The sequence below is a fragment of the Aphelocoma coerulescens genome, chromosome 11, assembly GCF_041296385.1.
Source record: "Aphelocoma coerulescens isolate FSJ_1873_10779 chromosome 11, UR_Acoe_1.0, whole genome shotgun sequence".
NCBI lineage: Eukaryota > Metazoa > Chordata > Aves > Passeriformes > Corvidae > Aphelocoma > Aphelocoma coerulescens.
In genome coordinates, this window is record NC_091025.1 from 1,584,768 (window position 1) to 1,602,872 (window position 18,105).

The following is an 18,105-nucleotide window of genomic DNA, read 5'->3' on the forward strand; positions in this document are numbered from 1 at the left end:
TTATGAGGTTTCATGAAAACTCAGCAGTGTCAGCGTTCAAAATTCATTTGCTTTGGTAGCTGGTTCTTGAAATCTGCTTAAAAACTGTCCCAGAAAGCCACTCTGGGAAATAATGGCTTTCCTGCTGAGGCTTTTCCTCAGGAAAGAGAAAGGACTCAACCTTGTTTCCAGGTGGGCAGGTGAGGTGGGTGTGCACACGGACTTGTCAGTCTGGTTGTTCCTGTTCCGTGTCCTGCAGCCCCTCAGGGAGGAGGGAAACCCCCATTTTTGGGCAGGACAGGGCTGAGTGCCGCACAGCTGTGCAGTCAAACAGAGCTGCTGGGGAGTTGTGCCCTGGAACTGGGAGTTTTGGGGCCGAGGAAGAAACAAGCAGTGGTGTGTGGTGCTGGAATCTCTGGAGGGCAGGCTGGTAACCTTCCAGTCTCCTACCCTGGCTAAGGGAGCTTCTCCAGAGGGTCTTTAGCAAGAGGACTTTGTGCCCAACCCTGCTCTTGGGCCTCGGGCTCTCCTGGCTGTCTGAATCCATTTTCTCTAAGCCTGCTATTGTAATGTTTATCTCTGGCACACACCATGCCCTGAGAGATTCCCGCATGGATTTATGCAGGCAGCAGCCAGGAGAGCCCACAAAGAGCTCTGCCACCTCCAAAAACGCTCCCAAGGTGTCCCCACCTCCCTCCCTCCCTCCCTGCAGCAAATCCACGGACACGCAGCCTCATCCCTCACCAGTGGCTCCGACTGGGAGAGTGTGGAAATAAATCAAGAGGGAACAAGTGCTGCTGGGACTGCCTGCCCAGAACTGGGTTTGTGCAGCAGCCTGGAGAGGCAGAGATGTTTTCTGAGCTGACAGGGCTGCAATTACTCAACTGTTTTGAATAATTGAGTGGACACACTCAGCCCATTCCTTCCAGAGGAGCTGAGCCCGTGCTGTCCACTGAATGTTTTCACTGGAGAGAGGAGGGGAGGGAAAATATTTCCATTCTCTCTCTAGCTTAACAGAGCACTTTGGAGGTGCATCAGGCAGTGGGTAAAGCTCTCTGGGAGCTCTGCTTCCACGGCATTCCAGCACTAATGAGTGAAGCACAGCTGCAGCTCCAGGGCTGTAAATACAGCTCAGTGGAACTAAACTGGGCTGGGGTTCCAGGCGAGAGCTGGGCGGTTTAACAACTGTTTTATTTCCCAAGGGCTTGGAGTGCCAGGACACAGGGAATGGCTTCCCAGTGCCAGAGGGCAGGGATAGATGGGATACTGGGGAGAAATTCCTCCCTGTGTGAGGGTGGGCAGGCCCTGGCACAGGGTGCCCAGAGCAGCTGTGGCTGCCCCTGGATCCCTGGCAGTGTCCAAGGCCAGGTTGGACATTGGGGCTTGGAGCAGCCTGGGATGGTAGAAGGTGTCCCTGCCCATGGCAGTGGTGGGACTGGATGGGCTTTAAGGTCCCTCCAACCCAAATCAGGCTGGGATTCTGGGATTCTGTTTTAGGAAGTGAGTGTACAGAAATAGCCACTTTTTCAAAAACTCAAACAAAGGGGTAGCAGTGACTGAACTATAGCTCGCCTGCTGTGTTTGTCACCTGTGTCACCTGCTCCAGGCGACCCTGCCTTGCCAGGGGATTGCACTGGATGATCTCTAGAACTGCCTCCCAACCCTAAATACTCACATTGTGTTTGGGATTCTGTGACAGTGTTTGTGTTTCCTCTGGATTTGAGGCAGAGGAGCTCTTCCCTCAGAGGTGTTTGCAGAACCTGCTTCCCTGTGTTTTCTCTGTTCCTTCCCACCACCATGGAGTGAGCATTGAAACAAATTCCAGGGTTCCATCTGCAATCATTTCTCATATGGCTGCATTGATTTTTTGGATATTCACAAGCTGTTGCTTTGATTGAATTTTATGGCAAGATTATGCCCCGATTATGGAGAGCTGTGCTGGTGTTTATTATGCAGCCCCTAATAGAAACCCTCTTTTTAGCAAGCCACTCTTCCTTTCTCCAGCACATTCTGCTGGTATTGTCTCCTCTCTGGTCACAATGGAAAACTCATGGGAAGTGGGTCTCCTCTATCGAATGTGGTAATTAAATTATCCTCATTTGTGGAGCTGTTCCTGGTGTGTATTTTTATTTAGCTTAATTATCCCCCTTGGCAGGGAGCCTGCTGGGAGTCCCGACACTAATATTTCTCCAAAGGGAATCCAGCATCCTCCTCCCAGCCTGCATCTGTCTGTCCCTACATGCTGGCTCTGTTCTCCCTGCCTGCTTTTGCTCACTTTCTATTACATTTATTCCTTATTTAGTGCAGCCTTTTCTTCTCCCTTGAAATAATTTTAACAATCTCTCATCTCTCTTGATTTACGTGAATTTGGAGTGGGGTCACGTGCAAAGGCACCAGCAGTGGGTGTCAGTGCTGCTCAGGGAGGTCTGGCATCACAGGCACCTCCAGAGGGATTTGCTGCTTCTAGATTTGGGATCTCAGAGCCAGGGAATCCCAGGTATCAGCAGCTCAGCCGCCTGCAGCAACACCCCGGACTTGCAGGGTTGTGACGCTGCACGTGCAGGACACACAGAGACAATTCTTCAAGGCTGCAATTTCATAGATTCAGGGAATGTTTAAGACTGGAAAAAACCTTTAGGACCATCAAGTGCTGTTAACCTGGCCCTGACAAGCCCACCACTGCTTGGGTCGGAATGAGATGAGCTTTAAGGTCTCTCTCTTCCCACCCAAACCATTCCATGATTCTGTTACTCTGCATTAGGAAGATGAATGGATAGAAATAACTTCTTTTTCCAAAAATCCAACCAAGCTTTTCAGTCTTTGTTGAAGTGGCTGCTAAAGGGATGCCTGATGATGCAAGTCCTGCCAGATCCAGAGGCAGCAGGTGACATGTTCAGCTCCCCGGCTTCCTTGGTGAGGCAGGACAAGTCCTTCCTCTTCCTCCCACGGTTCGCTGCATTTCCTGGAGCCTGCCTGCAAACAATCCCAGCCAAAGGAGCTCCCACAGGAGCACTTTCCATGCAGTGCAGAAACTGCTCAGGCAATTCCAGGCAGGTCCTGTCAGCGTGCTGGGGACGCGTCTGGCAGGGCTGAGCCATCTGGCACCCTGCACTTGTGTTCCCTCCTTGTGCTGCATCCCTGCCCTCAGCTGCTCTGGGAACAGCAGGGCTGGGACTTCTCTTGCTGCTGCTGCCCCTCTGGGTTTGGCTGGATCCCCCCTGCACCTCAGTTTCTGCCAAGGGACACAGTTGTGTTTGCTCCTTTGCCTTGACATATCATGGAATCCTTCAATGGTTTGGGTTGGAGGGACCTTAAAGCTCATCCAGTCCCACCCCTGCCATGGGCAGGGACACCTTCCACCATCCCAGGCTGCTCCAAGCATTATCCAGCCTGGCCTTGGACACTTCCAGGGATCCAGGGGCAGCCACAGCTGCTCTGGGCACCCTGTGCCAGGGCCTGCCCACCCTCACAGCCAGGAATTCCTTCCCAATATCCCATCTAATCTGGCAGTGGGAAGCCATTCCCCTGTCCTGGCTCTCCATCCCATGTCCAAAGTCCCTCTCCAGCTCTCCTGGGGCCCCTTTAGGCCCTTCTGTAGGAATTACATCATCCTTGGTGGTGAGAAATGAACCCTTTGTGCCTTTGTCACCTCAGAGATTGCCTGGATCAGTGCAGGCTGGGGGACAGAAAATCTCTCTTTTTTATAGCTCTCAACTTTAAACCATAACTAAGAATGTGTGTTAGGCAGCACAGAAAGCAGAAGCATTTCCCTGAGTCTGAGCAGGGCTTTGTTTCCTCCGTGGATGCAATAACTGCCCTTGTTACCAAATTTATCCAAATGCAGAACTAAAAGATCTGATAGGTTTTTTTCCTTGGCCAGTATTCTGTTATCTTTGGGCTATGGTGTGTGTGCTAAGTACCACCGAGGGAACTTGTTTCTCCAGTGTGACAAATTCAGTAAAATTATCTGTTGGTACCATCTTCACGAGCAGTTGTCAGTTTTATTATCTGAGTCAGGTTATTGTTTACACAGACATTTACTAAAATACTGCTTTACCAGTCAAGAAGAACAAAAATAATGATTTTTTATTTATATCTATATATACACCCACACACATATATATATATTAAAAAAAAGCAAAGCTGGCACAGCTAAAAATACAGTTACTAAAATACCTAATGCAGCCTGAAGTAGGAAAAGTGTTTTTAAAGCCAAAGAATTTATAACAGAAATCTCTGAAATTCTGCCAGTTTGAGCCAGAGGTGCAAAGCTGAATAACAAGTAAGGACAGGGTAAGTAGAGCCTGCTCACACCTTGCTCTTACTCCAGGTTTGTAGCAGCTTCTGCTCTGAGCAATGACTTTATTGAATTATGAACATCAAAATTCCTGTGTTTTACTTAGGGCAATGGATTTTACTATTATGGAAGAAAATGGAAGTGATAAGGCTTGGTTGATGAACATAATGATTTTAGAACACATTAATTAAGAAGAGAGCTCACAAGTGCCTATTTCGAGCAGATGGAAAATTCAGGAAATCATCAGAGAGGTAATTGCAGTGGTTATGGAGCCAGAAAAAAAGGGAAGGAGCTCCTGAAGGGAAGCTAAAGGGGAAAGGATCTGATAGAAAAGTTGCCAGTCTCACCTTAGTGCTCAGGGCACAAACCTGGCTGTGGGGAAGAGAGAGAAGGTGCAAAACAGGGGAGAAAATGTGAAGAATAACAAAGAGCCCAGGGGAGACGCTGACTCCTCATCTTGGAAAGAGGGAAATGGTGCCAGCTGCACTGCAGGGGAGAATTAGCAGCTGCCACAGGAGAGGTGACACTAAAAGGGTGGAAACTGTGGATAAGGAGGCTCAGAGGTGGCTCCATGGAGCACCAACCACGCCAGGGCTGGATGCAGGAAGGTGGCAGAAGCAGGTGAGCCAGGTGTGACTGGTACAGGGCCAGCTCGGAGGGAAGAGGGGGAAATAAAATCCACCTGTGGAGGTGAATCATCAGCCTGGAGACTGGGAATGGACACAAACATATCTGGGGCCATAGCTGCCCTTTCCCAGTCTCTCTGACTCGGGGTTCACCAGCCCACAGCCGTGCAGCTGTTCTGGGTGATGCTGCATGGAAAGGAATATTGGGAGAAAAAAGCTGCATGAACCAGCTGCAAAAAATGCAAAATGCAGTTTGGAATGGACATCATCATCGTCTCCACAGACAGGCCCGGGCAGTGCTGCAGCCACAAGAAAGTGGCCTGAAGAACACAATGCTTAAATTCTGATTCAGAAATACCACTGAAAATTGAACTTCAGGAATAGCACTGAAAAGTAAACTTCAGGAATAGCACAGAAGCAGCCAGCAGGAGGATCAGGGGATAGCTGTTGTTTCCTGTCACCTGCTCACACACAGATGAAGCCTTTACTACTCTGCCTTTATCCCCTTTGCCGTTTCAATGCTGTGGTTCCCCGCAGTGAAGTCCAGCAGAAAGGCAGGATTCTGGGCGCTGGGGAGGGAAATTTCCATGAAAATAAGTGAGCAGGTAGAGGATCAGCACCTTCACATCTCCTTGCTGCAGGGAGGGTGCTGATCATCACAGCTTGGACTCCATGGTCCTGGAGGCCTTTTCCAACCTGAATGATTTGGGGATTCCAAGGTTTCCTGTGGCTCAGTGGCCACATGCCCCTCATGTCTCCAGGGGTGCATCTGGGCCCCAAAATGCTGACTTGGGGTCAGGGCCACCTTCACTCCTTGATTCCTCATTTGTTTTCCTTTGGCTCCTCTGAGTCTCTGCAGTAATTCCAGCAGCAGAGCCCCAAACCTGTCTCTGCCTCCTGCATTGTGCAGACCTGAAATTGTGAATAAACTTGATAATGGAAGAGAGGAACAGAGGAAGACTGAATAATAAGACAAGATCAAGACTTGGATACTGCGGTGCTGCGAAGCCTCAAAGCACTGATAACAGATAAAATCAAATTATCAGAATCTGGGTGTATTTCACAATTAAAAATAATGGTTTTAATTAAAATAATTCCAGGGGAGAAGGAAGTGAAGTATCATTAGCCACGTTTCATGCTCTTCCCATAACTTCATATCAAGCAGAGAGCTGCTATTCCTAGAACCATGGAATCCTCGAATGGTTTGGGTTGGAAGGGAGCTTTAAAGCTCATCCTGTTCCACCCCCTGCCATGGGCAGGGACACCTTCCACTGTCCCAGGCTGCTCCAAGCCCTGTCCAGCCTGGTCTAGAGCCCTTTGTCAGGTTTCTGTGAATCCCATTCTAGGATTTTTTATAATACATCATTCCCATTTTCTCCAGGCCTCTCAGTAACGCCGCGGTCCCATCACTCCCAGGCCAGACACTGCGCTGTGCATCAGCAGGATGAGGTGTAAAACATCTTGAAATCCTGCTGGAAACGCTCCTGGATCTGTTTGGGTGCTGGTCTGTTTGAGGGTGCATTTAACGATGGCAGAGAATTGGCCCCGAAGGTGAAAGTCCAAGGACCACAGGATTAAAGCAGCGTTTTAACCCTGTGTGAGCCAAACCCTCCTCCCTGCAGGGCTGGGTTTGCTGGGAGGGCACGCTGGGGTTAACCAGCAGAGCAGGTTCCAGCGGAGCTGTGGGGGGAGGATGGGAGCAGATTGCCAAGGCACAATTACAGTAAATGAAGGAAGCACAGCCCACACCTGTGCCTGGGACCCCTCGCTCCAATCCAGCCCTGATTGCATCTCCAGGGACTTCCCGGAGGTAAAGTGTCAATTAGTGTAATGACCCTGGACTTTGTCCACTCTGTTCCCTCGTTCTGAGCGTGGAATAATTTCATGGACGCTGGGGGATCTCTTTTAGCAAACTCCTCACAACGCCACCTGCTCACCCTCTCATTCTTGCAGTGCTATTCCCAGCTCTCCTTCCCGGGATTGCTGAACTGGAATACGAAATGCAGCACGCCCAGGGCTGCATCCTCGCAGACAATGGTGCCCAGACACCTGTACAGATAATTCCACCTCTTTTTGGAGCAGGGAATGTAGCAAGCCTTGCCTTGCAGCCCAGGCCGGCATATGCATTCCAGGAAAGGATGGGACTCCAGGTAGGAGAGGTTCCCAGCTCCCTTAACAACTCAGACTGATTACCATGAGGTAATTATCCCCATTTTACATGCAAATTCGAGGCACTCGTGCAGATTTTGTCTCAAAATGCACTTGCTTAGGGCTGGAGGCAATTTTAACTCCTGTGCAGTCAGTAAATACTTCACAAATCCATGGATGAGGAATTTTGGGACGTTGTAGAGCTGAACAGGAATATCTGAGGAAAAACTGAGCTTAGCTGAGCCAGGAATCTCCGTAGAGCCAAGGCAGGAAAAGCAGCCCCTATGGAATGGGGTCATGAAAAGAAAACCAACCTCCATGGAGCAGAGTCAGGTGGGATATTGGGAAGGAATTGTTCCCTGTGAGGGTGGGCAGGCCCTGGCACAGGGTGCTCAGAGCAGCTGTGGCTGCCCCTGGATCCCTGGCAGTGCCCAAGGCCAGGTTGGACATTGGGGCTTGGAGCAGTCTGGGATAGTGGAAGGTGTCCCTGCCATGGCAGGGGTGGAATGGGATGGGCTTTACATCCCTTCTGCCCCAAACCATTCCAGAGTTGTCGGATTCTATGAAATTCAGGAGCTTCTCAGGATACTCTGGATTTCAGGGTGGTCCATCAGCTCTCTCCACCAGGATGCAGCCGGCTGGGTGTGAGAGCAGCAGCTCCGTTTGCTCCAGCTCCTCATCCCACATTCCCTTCCGGCTCTCTATCAGCACAGCTCAGGCCCAGCCCCACAATCAGCCTCTCCCTGGCTGGCTGCCGACGGGGGATATTTATAGGGTTTACTGGAAACTCTTGGCACATTGCTGGCCTTCGAAATGTGATTGTTTTGCAGAGAAGGAAATTAGCTGGAGTGTGGGGCTGGTGGCCAGCTTGGCCTGGGAGCAGAGGGAGCTCAGGACCCAGCTGCATTGTTTCTTTTATCTTCAGAAGGAATTTGCTGCTCTCTGTGGGGTTGTTGGTGTTTTTTTAAGTGACTCTTAACATGATGGACAAAGTGAGATCATTGTTAGGAATCCTGCATTTCAGAAATACTTGAGGTGTGAGTGAAGTGCACCCTGAGTCACTCCAACAAGTATCTACTGGAGAAATCGGGTGGATCAGGATCTGGTAGTTTATAACCATGTTTGAGGCATGGCAGATGGGTCCCAGCTTGGAATAATCAAGCTGTAATGGAAGAATGTGGATGGGGCAGAACCTCGGGATGTTGTGGAATGGGGGAGGTATTCTTGTCTTGGACAAGGCCCTTCTATTCTTCTCCTCTCTGTTTGCATAATTTTAGTTCATTTCCTTGGTGATTGTGGAGTTTAACTGGCCCAGGGTTGTGTTTGAAACCCTTCCTGAGAACACTCTTGTAAAACAAAATATTGACATTCCCTTCGCTTCCCTACAACAAACGCCTCCGCCTGGGCAGGTGTTCCAGGAGAGCTCTTGGAAGAGTGGGGGGTGAGTGTGGAGAGCTGGTGACCTCAGGTGGGACACGCTGGAAGGGTTGCCTTGGGAAATTTCTGTCCTAAGCTGTCTGGGAAAGTGTTTGTCCTGTGTCTGGGAAGTCTCCTTTGGTCATCATTTAAGGGACAGCTCGAGGACGGCCCAGAAATGCCCTTTTATTTGCTAACACCATTCCCTTGGGAACCCACATGAGCTCGCAGCAGATCTGCAGGAGGAGGAAACCTTTGGGGCCCCTGGAGCAGCAGTTTGGAAAGCTGATCTGCTGGCAGCCAGGTGATTTCTGGGGAGGACAAGCCACTGCCATCCTCGTTGCCCTAAGCAGAGCACCTGCACCCTGTCAGCCTGGATTTCCTTCCCTACAGACCCGTGGGCAGCTGGCAGGATGTGTGCACATCTCCTCCCTCCTCGTGGCCCAGGGAAAGTCTTGTGGCCCAGCCTGGTGATGTGGACACCAGAGTGAAGCCCCAGCAGTAACCCCTGTGTCTCTCCCGTTCCAGTTTTGCCAGTGAGGAATACCAGCAGGCCGTGGAGCGCATCTCAGGGCTGGTGCAGCAGCACAGGGCCACCCTGGTGCCAGGCCAGCCCCAGCTGAACGTGTGTGACCAGGCTGTCATGGTGAGTGCCTAAAGCACAAATGCACTGGGGAATCCTTGGATTAAAATACATTTTGTAAAGGTTTCATAAAATGTCAGCACTGGGAAGGGAGGGAGGAGAGATGCATGATCACCTGTTGGTGGCTTCCTTCCTTAGAGGCAGGGCAGATCCTTCTCCTTTCTAACCCCCTTCTGCAAATCTCAAAAGTCACAGAATCTTGGAATCCTTCAATGGTTTGGGTGGGAAGGGACCTTAAAGCCCATCCAGTGCCACCCCCTGCCATGGGCAGGGACACCTCCCACTGTCCCAGGCTGCTCCAAGCCCCATCCAGCCTGGCCTTGGACACTGCCAGGGATCCAGGGGCAGCCACAGCTGCTCTGGGCACCCTGTGCCAGGGCCTGCCCACCCTCCCAGGGAGGAATTCCTTCCCACTATCCCATCCAACCCTGCCCTCTTTGTTCTGAGTCCTCCATGGGACAGTGCCTCTTTTTCAGTGGTGTATCTTTGGTCTTGCTCTGTCTCCTCCAATTCCCCCCCATGCCTGAAGTTTCCAAAGTCTTTATTGAAACTGAACATTTTCAGTTCTGTTTTCTCCTTCACGTTTCCATTGGAAAGTTACAGTTTGGCTCCCCTGTCAAACACTGCTTGGTTTGTTGAGAACTTGGGAAAGAAACAGGATAATCTGGGGGAGGTTGTCAGTTGACAGGAGGTTGTGGAGTCTGAGGGAATGTGTCTGTGGGCTGACACAAAATAGTAACAGGCAAAATCATCCTGCTGCAGAAATAATCTCCTGAATCAGTCAGAACCTGCTGCCTCTGGTCTGTCACCAGCAAGGAACAAAATGTGGAGCTGTGTCCCCTCGGTAACAAGGCAAAGATCTTCCTTAGCTTTGTCCCATCTCTTTATTTTTGGATGTTAAATAGGAAAAAGATTTGAGGGCCCATTGTTTCTTTGTTGTTTTCTTTCCTTATTCAACTTTTCCCTTAATAAACTCTGTTCTCTGCTCCTCTGGGACCTTTGGGATTCAGGCACTGTCCCCAGGGCCTGGCTGCTGCCAGAGCCCTGCACTGGAAAGGCATTTCTTCCCAAACTGCTTCACAAACTGAAGGCCATCAGAGGCAGAAAGGGGGCTGGGGGGATCCTAATCCCAGGAGGAATGTTTCAATCCCAGCAGGAAACACTGGGAGTTTTCCAATCTGTGTACACCCCTCACAGGATAACCCCATGGTCACTACACTAAAATGTCAGGCACCAGATTGCTGCCTTTGGAGACCAGAAATGAAGATAAGCAAATCTTTTTAGGGTGATTGTATTGCTGGGGTGGACTGGGGCCTAAATCTGGTTTTGAGGGATGCTGGGAGATAAAGATCATTTACTGACAATATCTCCTGTCACCTGTTTATTTGATAAGGGTGTTTGATGTATTTGGGAGAGAGAAGAATTGGCTTTACTTTTACATAATCAAAGTGTGTGGAAGTGTTCAAGGAAGTGTCCAAAGCCATGGAGGGACAGGACACAGGGAATGGCTTCCCAGTGCCAGAGGGCAGGGATGGATGGGATATTGGGAAGAAATTGTTCCCTGGGAGGGTGGGGAGGCGCCGGCACAGGGTGGCCAGAGCAGCTGTGGCTGCCCCTGGATCCCTGGCAGTGCCCAAGGCCAGGCTGGACATTGGGGCTTGGAGCAGCCTGGGACAGTGAAGGTGTCCCTGCCCATGGCAGGGGTGGGACTGGATGGGCTTTAAGGTCCCTTCCCACCCAGAGCATTGCAGGATTCCAGGACACAGAGGGATCATCCTGGGGCTCCTGCAGCCGTGGGTTGACGGAGGCACAGGAGCAGGGGAGGTTCTGCAGCCCATCTGTGCTGAGTCCCTCCAGCAGTGTCCAGGGAGCTCCCCCAGCTCCGGCTCTGCTGGGGAAGTGTGGGAGAAGCTGTTCCCTGCAGCTCGGGGCTGGCCTGGCTCGCAGCACACGTGGTGGTGTCCCCAGGGCTCCCAGCACAGACCAGCAACGGGACTGGGACTGTGAGACTGCAGCACAGACCAGTTATTGTTCTGCTTTTTCAAAAGAACAAGCATTTCATGTGTTCCTTTGGCTCTCGATTCCTTCTGCAGAGTGGTCTGAATTTTCCAGCCACGGCCGCACATTTTAAACCAGAGAATTTAGAAAAGAGCATTAATTGTTCTGCAGGCCTGCGGAGCCCTTGGTGCAGAGGTGCCTCCAGCGCAGCTCCCTCTGTGGCTGCTCCTCTGCAGGAATAGCTGGTGTCTCACTGCCATCTGTTGTCAGCTCCGTGGAACACAAACCTGCTCCAGCGGTTTTTTTCCTGGGGTTGAGCTTTCCTTTTCCATAAGAATTTAATTCCAAGAAGACATAAATACTTGCGGGGTGAAAATCAGCAAAGTGAAAGGCAAGGGGTCAGAGTTGAACAGTCCTTTAATAAAGGACAGCAGGAATGTCCCCTGGATGGACGGCCCTGAGAGAGGGAGGGACAGATAATGAACACAAAAGATTCCTGAAGGCAGAATGGGAATTGTTACCTGCCCTTCCCATGACCACAATCCCAAATGTTAAATGGCAAAACCTCAATGAAATTGAAAGTTCACTTATCTGAATTCCTTCCTCCATGAATCCCTCTGGAAGCTGAGGCTGGCAGTGGCTCTCCGTGCTGGTGTCCTTTCCCTGTTGCATGCATTCAGGTAGCTCAAGAAACATGGAAACAAGGAAAACAAATAGTTTTGGTGTGCAGGCACTGGAAGAGGTGTCTCAGGAATGCTTCCTGCTCCATCTGCTCATGGATTCATCCCTCACAATGCTCATTAAAATACCAGCATTCTTATCTCTCTCACACCCTTGGCCTTCTGCTGCCTTTGGCTGCCTCGAGAAAGTGCCTGGATATTGTGGTGCTGAGAATGGGAACTCTCCTGGAATCCCAGGAAAAACCTTCCGGTCTGGTTGCTCTGTGCTCCTGCAGGAGAGAGAGGAGGGACACCAGCAGCCCAGCAAACTGGGAGAGGCCAGGAAGGACTGGTGTATCTCAGAAGAGGGAATCATCTGCTGCACAGGATTTGTAGCCTTCCCTCCAGCTTTTATTTGAGCAGTGTTTGGAGTGGGGAAGTTTATGAGCCCAGAGGCTTCAGCTGCAAGAGGAGTTTCATTTTTCAAGCAGAACATAAAAGTGTCTTTGTGAGGATCATAAGGAGCTGGTCGGGGTGAGAGCTTAGCAGATACTTGGTGTGAATCATCTTTCTGTCTATTTTTGTTTGTTTTTACCAGAATTGGTCCCCTCCAGGCTGTGAGAAGCTTGGGAAGTGCCTGAAAGTGCCAGTGTCTGATCCTAAGAAATGCTCTTGGCCTCACTGATGGCTGCAGCCCTCCAGGACTACCCAGAGAGCCCGAGGCAGCTGGACATCCAGTTTCCAAAGCACTTCTGCTCCTGTTGGCACTCCTGTTTACACAGGAAGGGTGTGATATGTGCATGATATCATCACTTGCCCTTCCAAAGGGCCAGTGTTTATATTCCTCGTGCTCAGGGTTTAGCCTCCACTCCTCTCTTCTCCCAGTTGCTTCCCTAAATGGTAACTCCAGTGAGGATTGTTTCAGCTGGAAAAGCTCTCTGCACAGCCATGACTCTGCCATCAGCTCCGAAATGCCATGGATCGCTCCTGCTCCTTCCACCCAACCTTGCTCACTCGGGTGCCCCAACAGGAGCCATGGGACGGGTCAGGAAGCTCGGAGCTGCCAGAGAGCCCTGCCCAAAGTGCCCATGTTTTGTTTGCCTGTAACTTGTTGTTTTAACATTTGATTTCCATTGTGAACTCTGGACATCAACTTGTTTTTCCTTTCTCCCTAAATTTGTGAGTTCTGGATGCAAACAAAGGATCCCATCCCTCCTGTTCGCAGCTGAGGGGTTGGACACAGGGGGAATGCCCTGAGTTCCTTCCATGTGTAGCTGCAAACATTCCCTGGGTTATGGTTTAAGGAGAGGTGAGGATTTTGTTCAGGTAAGTGTTGGATTGGGGTTACAGCCCCTGCCAGTGCCTGAAAGGGCTCCAAGAGAGCTGGAGAGGAAAAGGGATGGAGGGACAGGACACAGGGAATGGCTTCCCAGTGCCAGAGGGCAGGGATGGATGGGATATTGGGAAGAAATTGTTCCCTGGGAGGGTGGGGAGGCCCTGGCACAGGGTGGCCAGAGCAGCTGTGGCTGTCCCTGGATCCCTGGCAGTGCCCAAGGCCAGGCTGGGCATTGGGGCTTGGAACAACCTGGGATAGTGGAAGTGGGGTTGCACTGGATGAGCTTTGAGGTCTTTTCCAACCCAAACCATTCCAGGATTCTGTTGCCTAATTGTCAGTGCAGCACGTTTGTGGGGAGCTGGGGGTCAGGTGTTCATTTCGGAGCTTTCCTTAATTTCCAGGATTCTGGGTCTGAAGCTGTTCCAAGTCACAGTTCCCATCTCGTGCTCTGGGCCCAGCCAAGGGCAGGCTCAGAAATGCCCCTTTGCATCAGCCCTTAACTCCTGACCCCGTTTCCAGCGCACGCTCTCCGAGGAATTCTCCTTGTGCAAACTTTCCCCAGCCTGGGTGTAGCTCTCCTTTAGCCAGAGTTCCTGGGGAGCACAGAGCCTTTGCTCAATTCCACAGGGCACATTCCTGCTCTGCCTCGGAGCCTGTTCCACACCCTTCCCTGTCTCCAATAAACCTTTCTGGAGCAAAAGCAGGCTCCTCTGGGCTCTCAGGGCAGCAGCTGGAGGGAACCCTGAGCATGTTTGGGTTCAAGCTGAAAGAGGGGACATTTAGGATGGGATATTGGGAAGAAATTGTTCCCTGGGAGGGTGGGGAGGCCCTGGCACAGGGTGCCCAGAGAAGCTGTGGCTGCCCCTGGATCCCTGGCAGTGTCCAAGGCCAGGTTGGACAGGGCTTGGAGCAGCCTGGGATAGTGGGAAGTGTCCCTGCTCATGGCAGGGGTGGAATGAGATGAGCTTTAAGGTCCCTTCCCACTCAAACCATTGCAGGATTCCATGATTCTCCATTTGCCCCACCAACAGCTCCACTTCCACCCCTCCAGTGTTTCCCACAGTACATGTGCCCTCTCTGGGTGATGTTGTGCTGCCTTAGGAAAATCTGTTTTTCCTAAAATCCAGGAGCTCTGTACCTGGAAACAGCTCAACTTCCTTCCCAAGCAAACCTTGGAGCTGCTTGAGAGCTCTGCTTCTGTGCCAGCTGCTGTGCTCCTGCCTGCTCCGGGCTCTCAGCTGCTTGTTCCTACCCTCCTGTAATCCCAAACACTCCCATTCTCCCCATTCCCGTGGTTTATGTACCTGTAATCCCCTCCACGGTAATTCCTGGCGTGTGTCTCGTGAAGCTGGATAACCTCCTAAGGTTGGGATAAGAACAGAGCTGGAGTCAGCTCTCGCTGTTCCACCCCTCAGAAATCCCAGCCAGCACTTCATGGGTCCCTGCACATCTGCAAGTGGCATTTGTTTACAGCCCACATTTCTTAGGATGTTCCTAATTGTCCTTCAAGTATATCATGGCATTTCCAGCTCATCCATAACATTCCTCCTTGTTTAGACACAGCTCCAGGCTTGGGAGGTCCAGCTCCCTCGGAGGTGAGGTGAGGAGAAGACTGGGAGGACTGGGAGGAGCTGTGGGTCTGTCAGCACAGGAGACCAAATAAAACCAATAACTCCCCGTTTGCTGGGGCTGCTCCACCTCTGCTTTAGTGCATATCCAGAGAAGGGAATGGAGCTGGGAAGGGGCTGGAGCAGCAGGAGTGGCTGAGGGAGCTGGGAAAGGGGCTCAGCCTGGAGCAAAGGAGGCTCAGGGGGGTCCTTGTGGCTCTGCACAAGTCCCTGACAGGAGGGGGCAGCCGGGGGGGTCGGGCTCTGCTGCCAGGGATGGGAGGAGAGTTGTGCCAGAGGAGGGTTAGGTTGAATATTAGGGGACTTTTTTTCATGGAGAGGGTGAAAAGCATTGGCACAGGGCACTGGTGGAATCCCCATCCCTGAAAGCACTGAAAAAATGTGGATGTAGCACTTGAGGTGAGCATGGTGGTGGTGCTGGGCTGAGGGTTGGACTCCATGATCTCAAAGGTCTTTTCCAACCTTAACGACTTCGATTCCCTGATTCTATGACCCAGAACTGCCCGAGCCCTGCATTCACTATAAAACTCCCACCAGAGGAGGGAGTCCATGGCTGCAACTCCCTGGAAATCCTGCCAGCTCCTCAAATCAGTGTGAGCTCACACCACTTCGTGGGGTTTTGTGCTGCTTAGGAAGAATTCCCCCAGGATCAGAGCTGGGCCCTGGCCTGACCACGCTCCTCAGTCCCCAGCCCTTGTGAACACCCACTGGGAGTGCTCTGGACACCTCCTCCCTGTCCCCTGCCTGCTGCTTCCTCCTTTTCTTGTTCACAGCTGCACTTTGGAGGATCCTGCTTTGCCCCTGGAGCGTGCTGGGACAAGTCACCCTGCTCTGGGCAGCCACGGGGTTTGTCTGCCCTCCCAGCACAGCAAACCCTTGTTCCTCCTTGGAATAATCTCAGGACACAGATCCTGGAGGGAAACTTTGCACTAGAGAGCAAGTAAGTGAAGCCATGGGGTGTCTGTTTGGAATAAAAGGACACGAAGCAGATAATAAATAATCAGGGTTTACATGTGACAAAGCTTCTGCTTTAAATTTAAATAGGGATAGTTGTTTTACAGCTGGGTAATAAGAGGAATTTTAAATTGATGCCTTTCCTAAAAATGTACAGATTTAAGAGTTGTGAGATAAAGAATTAGTGAGGAAAAATAAAGTAATTTATCAGAAATGCAGCCTGTGATTTCACCTGTAAGCCGAGGGAGTAGCACCTTGCTTTGGGGCACTCTCCCAGGTCACCTTCGGGCTCATGGGACTGACTTGGGTTAAAAATAACTTGGTTTGTTTTCCCGGAATTATTTTTACCATGGATCAATCTCCCAGCCCACACGGTGCAGGGCCAGCACAGGGGTGGGGATGGTGCCTGCAGCCCCCCAGTACCCCCTCAGGGCACAGAGTGGCCACATCTGCTGTTAAAAACCATCCAGGGCTGCTGGCCTGAAGCTTCCCAGTTTGGGAGCTGGGGCAGGAGTGGGGCTGGAGGGATTTCCTGCCCACTCAGGGACCTGCAGCAGCCAAACTAGTCTGGTGGTGGCTTCTCTTCTCAAGCTACGAGAGAAATGCCAAAGGAATGCTGGAGTTTAGGGCTGTGATGTTCCTTTCTTTATATTTATTATGCTGAACGCTAAAAGCTTAATATCTTCCTGGGCTAAGAGTCCAAGGAATTTCTCTCTTGCCTTTAATTTCCAATTAGCTGAGCCTCTCAAGCCTCCCAGCTCTGCCCCTGAGGCTCTGTTATCATCCCACCCTCTGTGCAGAGAAGCTTCCGAAATGGATGGAACTAATAATCATGGAAAAACTCCGGCTGCATTTGCAGGCTGTGGCTGCAAAAGTGGAGCCTTGATTTGAAATCCTGCAGCGACAAATGGATTATTTCGGTGGCAAATTGGTCCCCGGGGACCAACAATTTGGGGAGCTGAAGGCTGGAACTGGGAAGCAGCAGATCCATTCCGAACACTTAGAGCCAAGGTTAATGCCCTGCACACTGCCTGAGGGATAACACGGCTCTGCCTGTCCGAGGGGAGGCTCAGGAATGTGGTGTTGAAGGGAAAATGGGGAAGTTTGGAACAAGGGGAGTGAGCAATCCCACGGATTTGCTGGTGAAACCTGGGGGCTGAGGTTTTGGGCAGTGACAGTGGGATTTGACTAAAAGAAGTGGAACTAATATCTCCAAGGAGGAGGTTGTGGGACTTGGGACAGTAGTGGAAGCTGGCAGTTCCCATTACCTGCCACCTTGAGCCCTTCCCAAACATCAAGGACAGTGTCCCAAAATTCCTGGTTTCCCATAAAGGATCTCCTGAAGGTTGGACACTCTTGTTTTCCTCAGCTTCGAAATAACCACATGAAAGAATTCCAGCAGCTGAAGAAGAACCTGTGGAAGGTGAGAACGGAAGGGAGTCTGTGGGGGAGGAAGGTTTGGAGGTGCTGGGAGGTGGATTTTTGGCTGCAGAGTCCCCAGCAGCCTCTGGAGCACAGCCAGCACAGAAATCCCTCCCCAGGGATCCTGGCCTTGTCCTCAGCACTGGGAAACTTTACAAACCAAACACACTTTTATTCTCTTAAGAGTTCCTTTGCTTGTTCAGCTTCCAAATAACTGTTCTGCAGTTAGAATGGCCTGTTTTCCTTCTCTCCTAGCAGTTAGAATACTTGGAAATCGACTTTTCCTTTTGTTTTCTGGTAGCATTGGATGTTTTTCTGTGTTATCAGGAGGCGACACTGTGGTGCCCCTTGAATTAAACTGTCAGGTTTTAAGAACAGCTGTAAGGGAAGAACTGAAATCCCATTTTTAGGTTCTTTTTTTCCCTTGGAAAATGGCTATTTTAAACACCAAGGCTCCATTTGCCTGTTTTCTTTATATCCCCTTCCACCGTTTAAAGTTTTGTTGTTGCTTGAAGTCTAGTTCGGATTATATAAATCCTAAATAAAGGTGGATCTGTAGCCAGCAGCTCTCGTGGTCTTTCAGGAGGGAGAAAAAACCTCTGCCTTCCAGCTTCTGGAGAGAGGCAATCTGGCAGCTCTCCAGGCCTTTGTCCCTCTTGGAGTCACTTAACACCCTCTGGGTGACAGGAGGTTGGTAGCACAATTCCCAGCTGAAAGGGAGAGCAGATAAAAGCCAGCAGCGAGGAATGCGAGCCAAATCCATTAGTTCTGGATCAGACACAAAATCCAGGCTGGCCAGAGGAGAGAGAGGAGTTTTGTGTCTTCTCCAAGGGCCTGATCCAACCTGCTGCAGCGGGCAGGAGGTGCTGGCTCGGGCTCTGAGGGAGGCAGAGCCAGATCATGACACTTTCCCTCTTTTAGGGGGACAAAACCAGCTCGGATGCTTCTATCCCGAGCCCAGGGCTCTGGCTGGGGAGCTGCATTCTTCTGGTGTTGAAA

General features: G+C 51.0%; 1 protein-coding gene across 3 annotated transcripts in view; it reads left to right on the top strand.

Annotated features, from left to right (window-relative positions):
- Nucleotides 1-13,004, top strand: part of GALNS (galactosamine (N-acetyl)-6-sulfatase) — a 39,978-nt gene extending 26,974 nt beyond the window's left edge. For all 3 annotated transcript variants that reach the window (XM_069027220.1, XM_069027221.1, XM_069027223.1), the window contains 2 exons: nt 8,995-9,112; nt 12,365-13,004. In XM_069027220.1, coding sequence (XP_068883321.1) covers nt 8,995-9,112; nt 12,365-12,451 — 205 coding nt within the window. In that variant the 3' untranslated portion in view covers nt 12,452-13,004. The remainder of the gene's footprint in view (nt 1-8,994; nt 9,113-12,364) is intronic.
- Nucleotides 13,005-18,105: the final 5,101 nt, after the last annotated feature.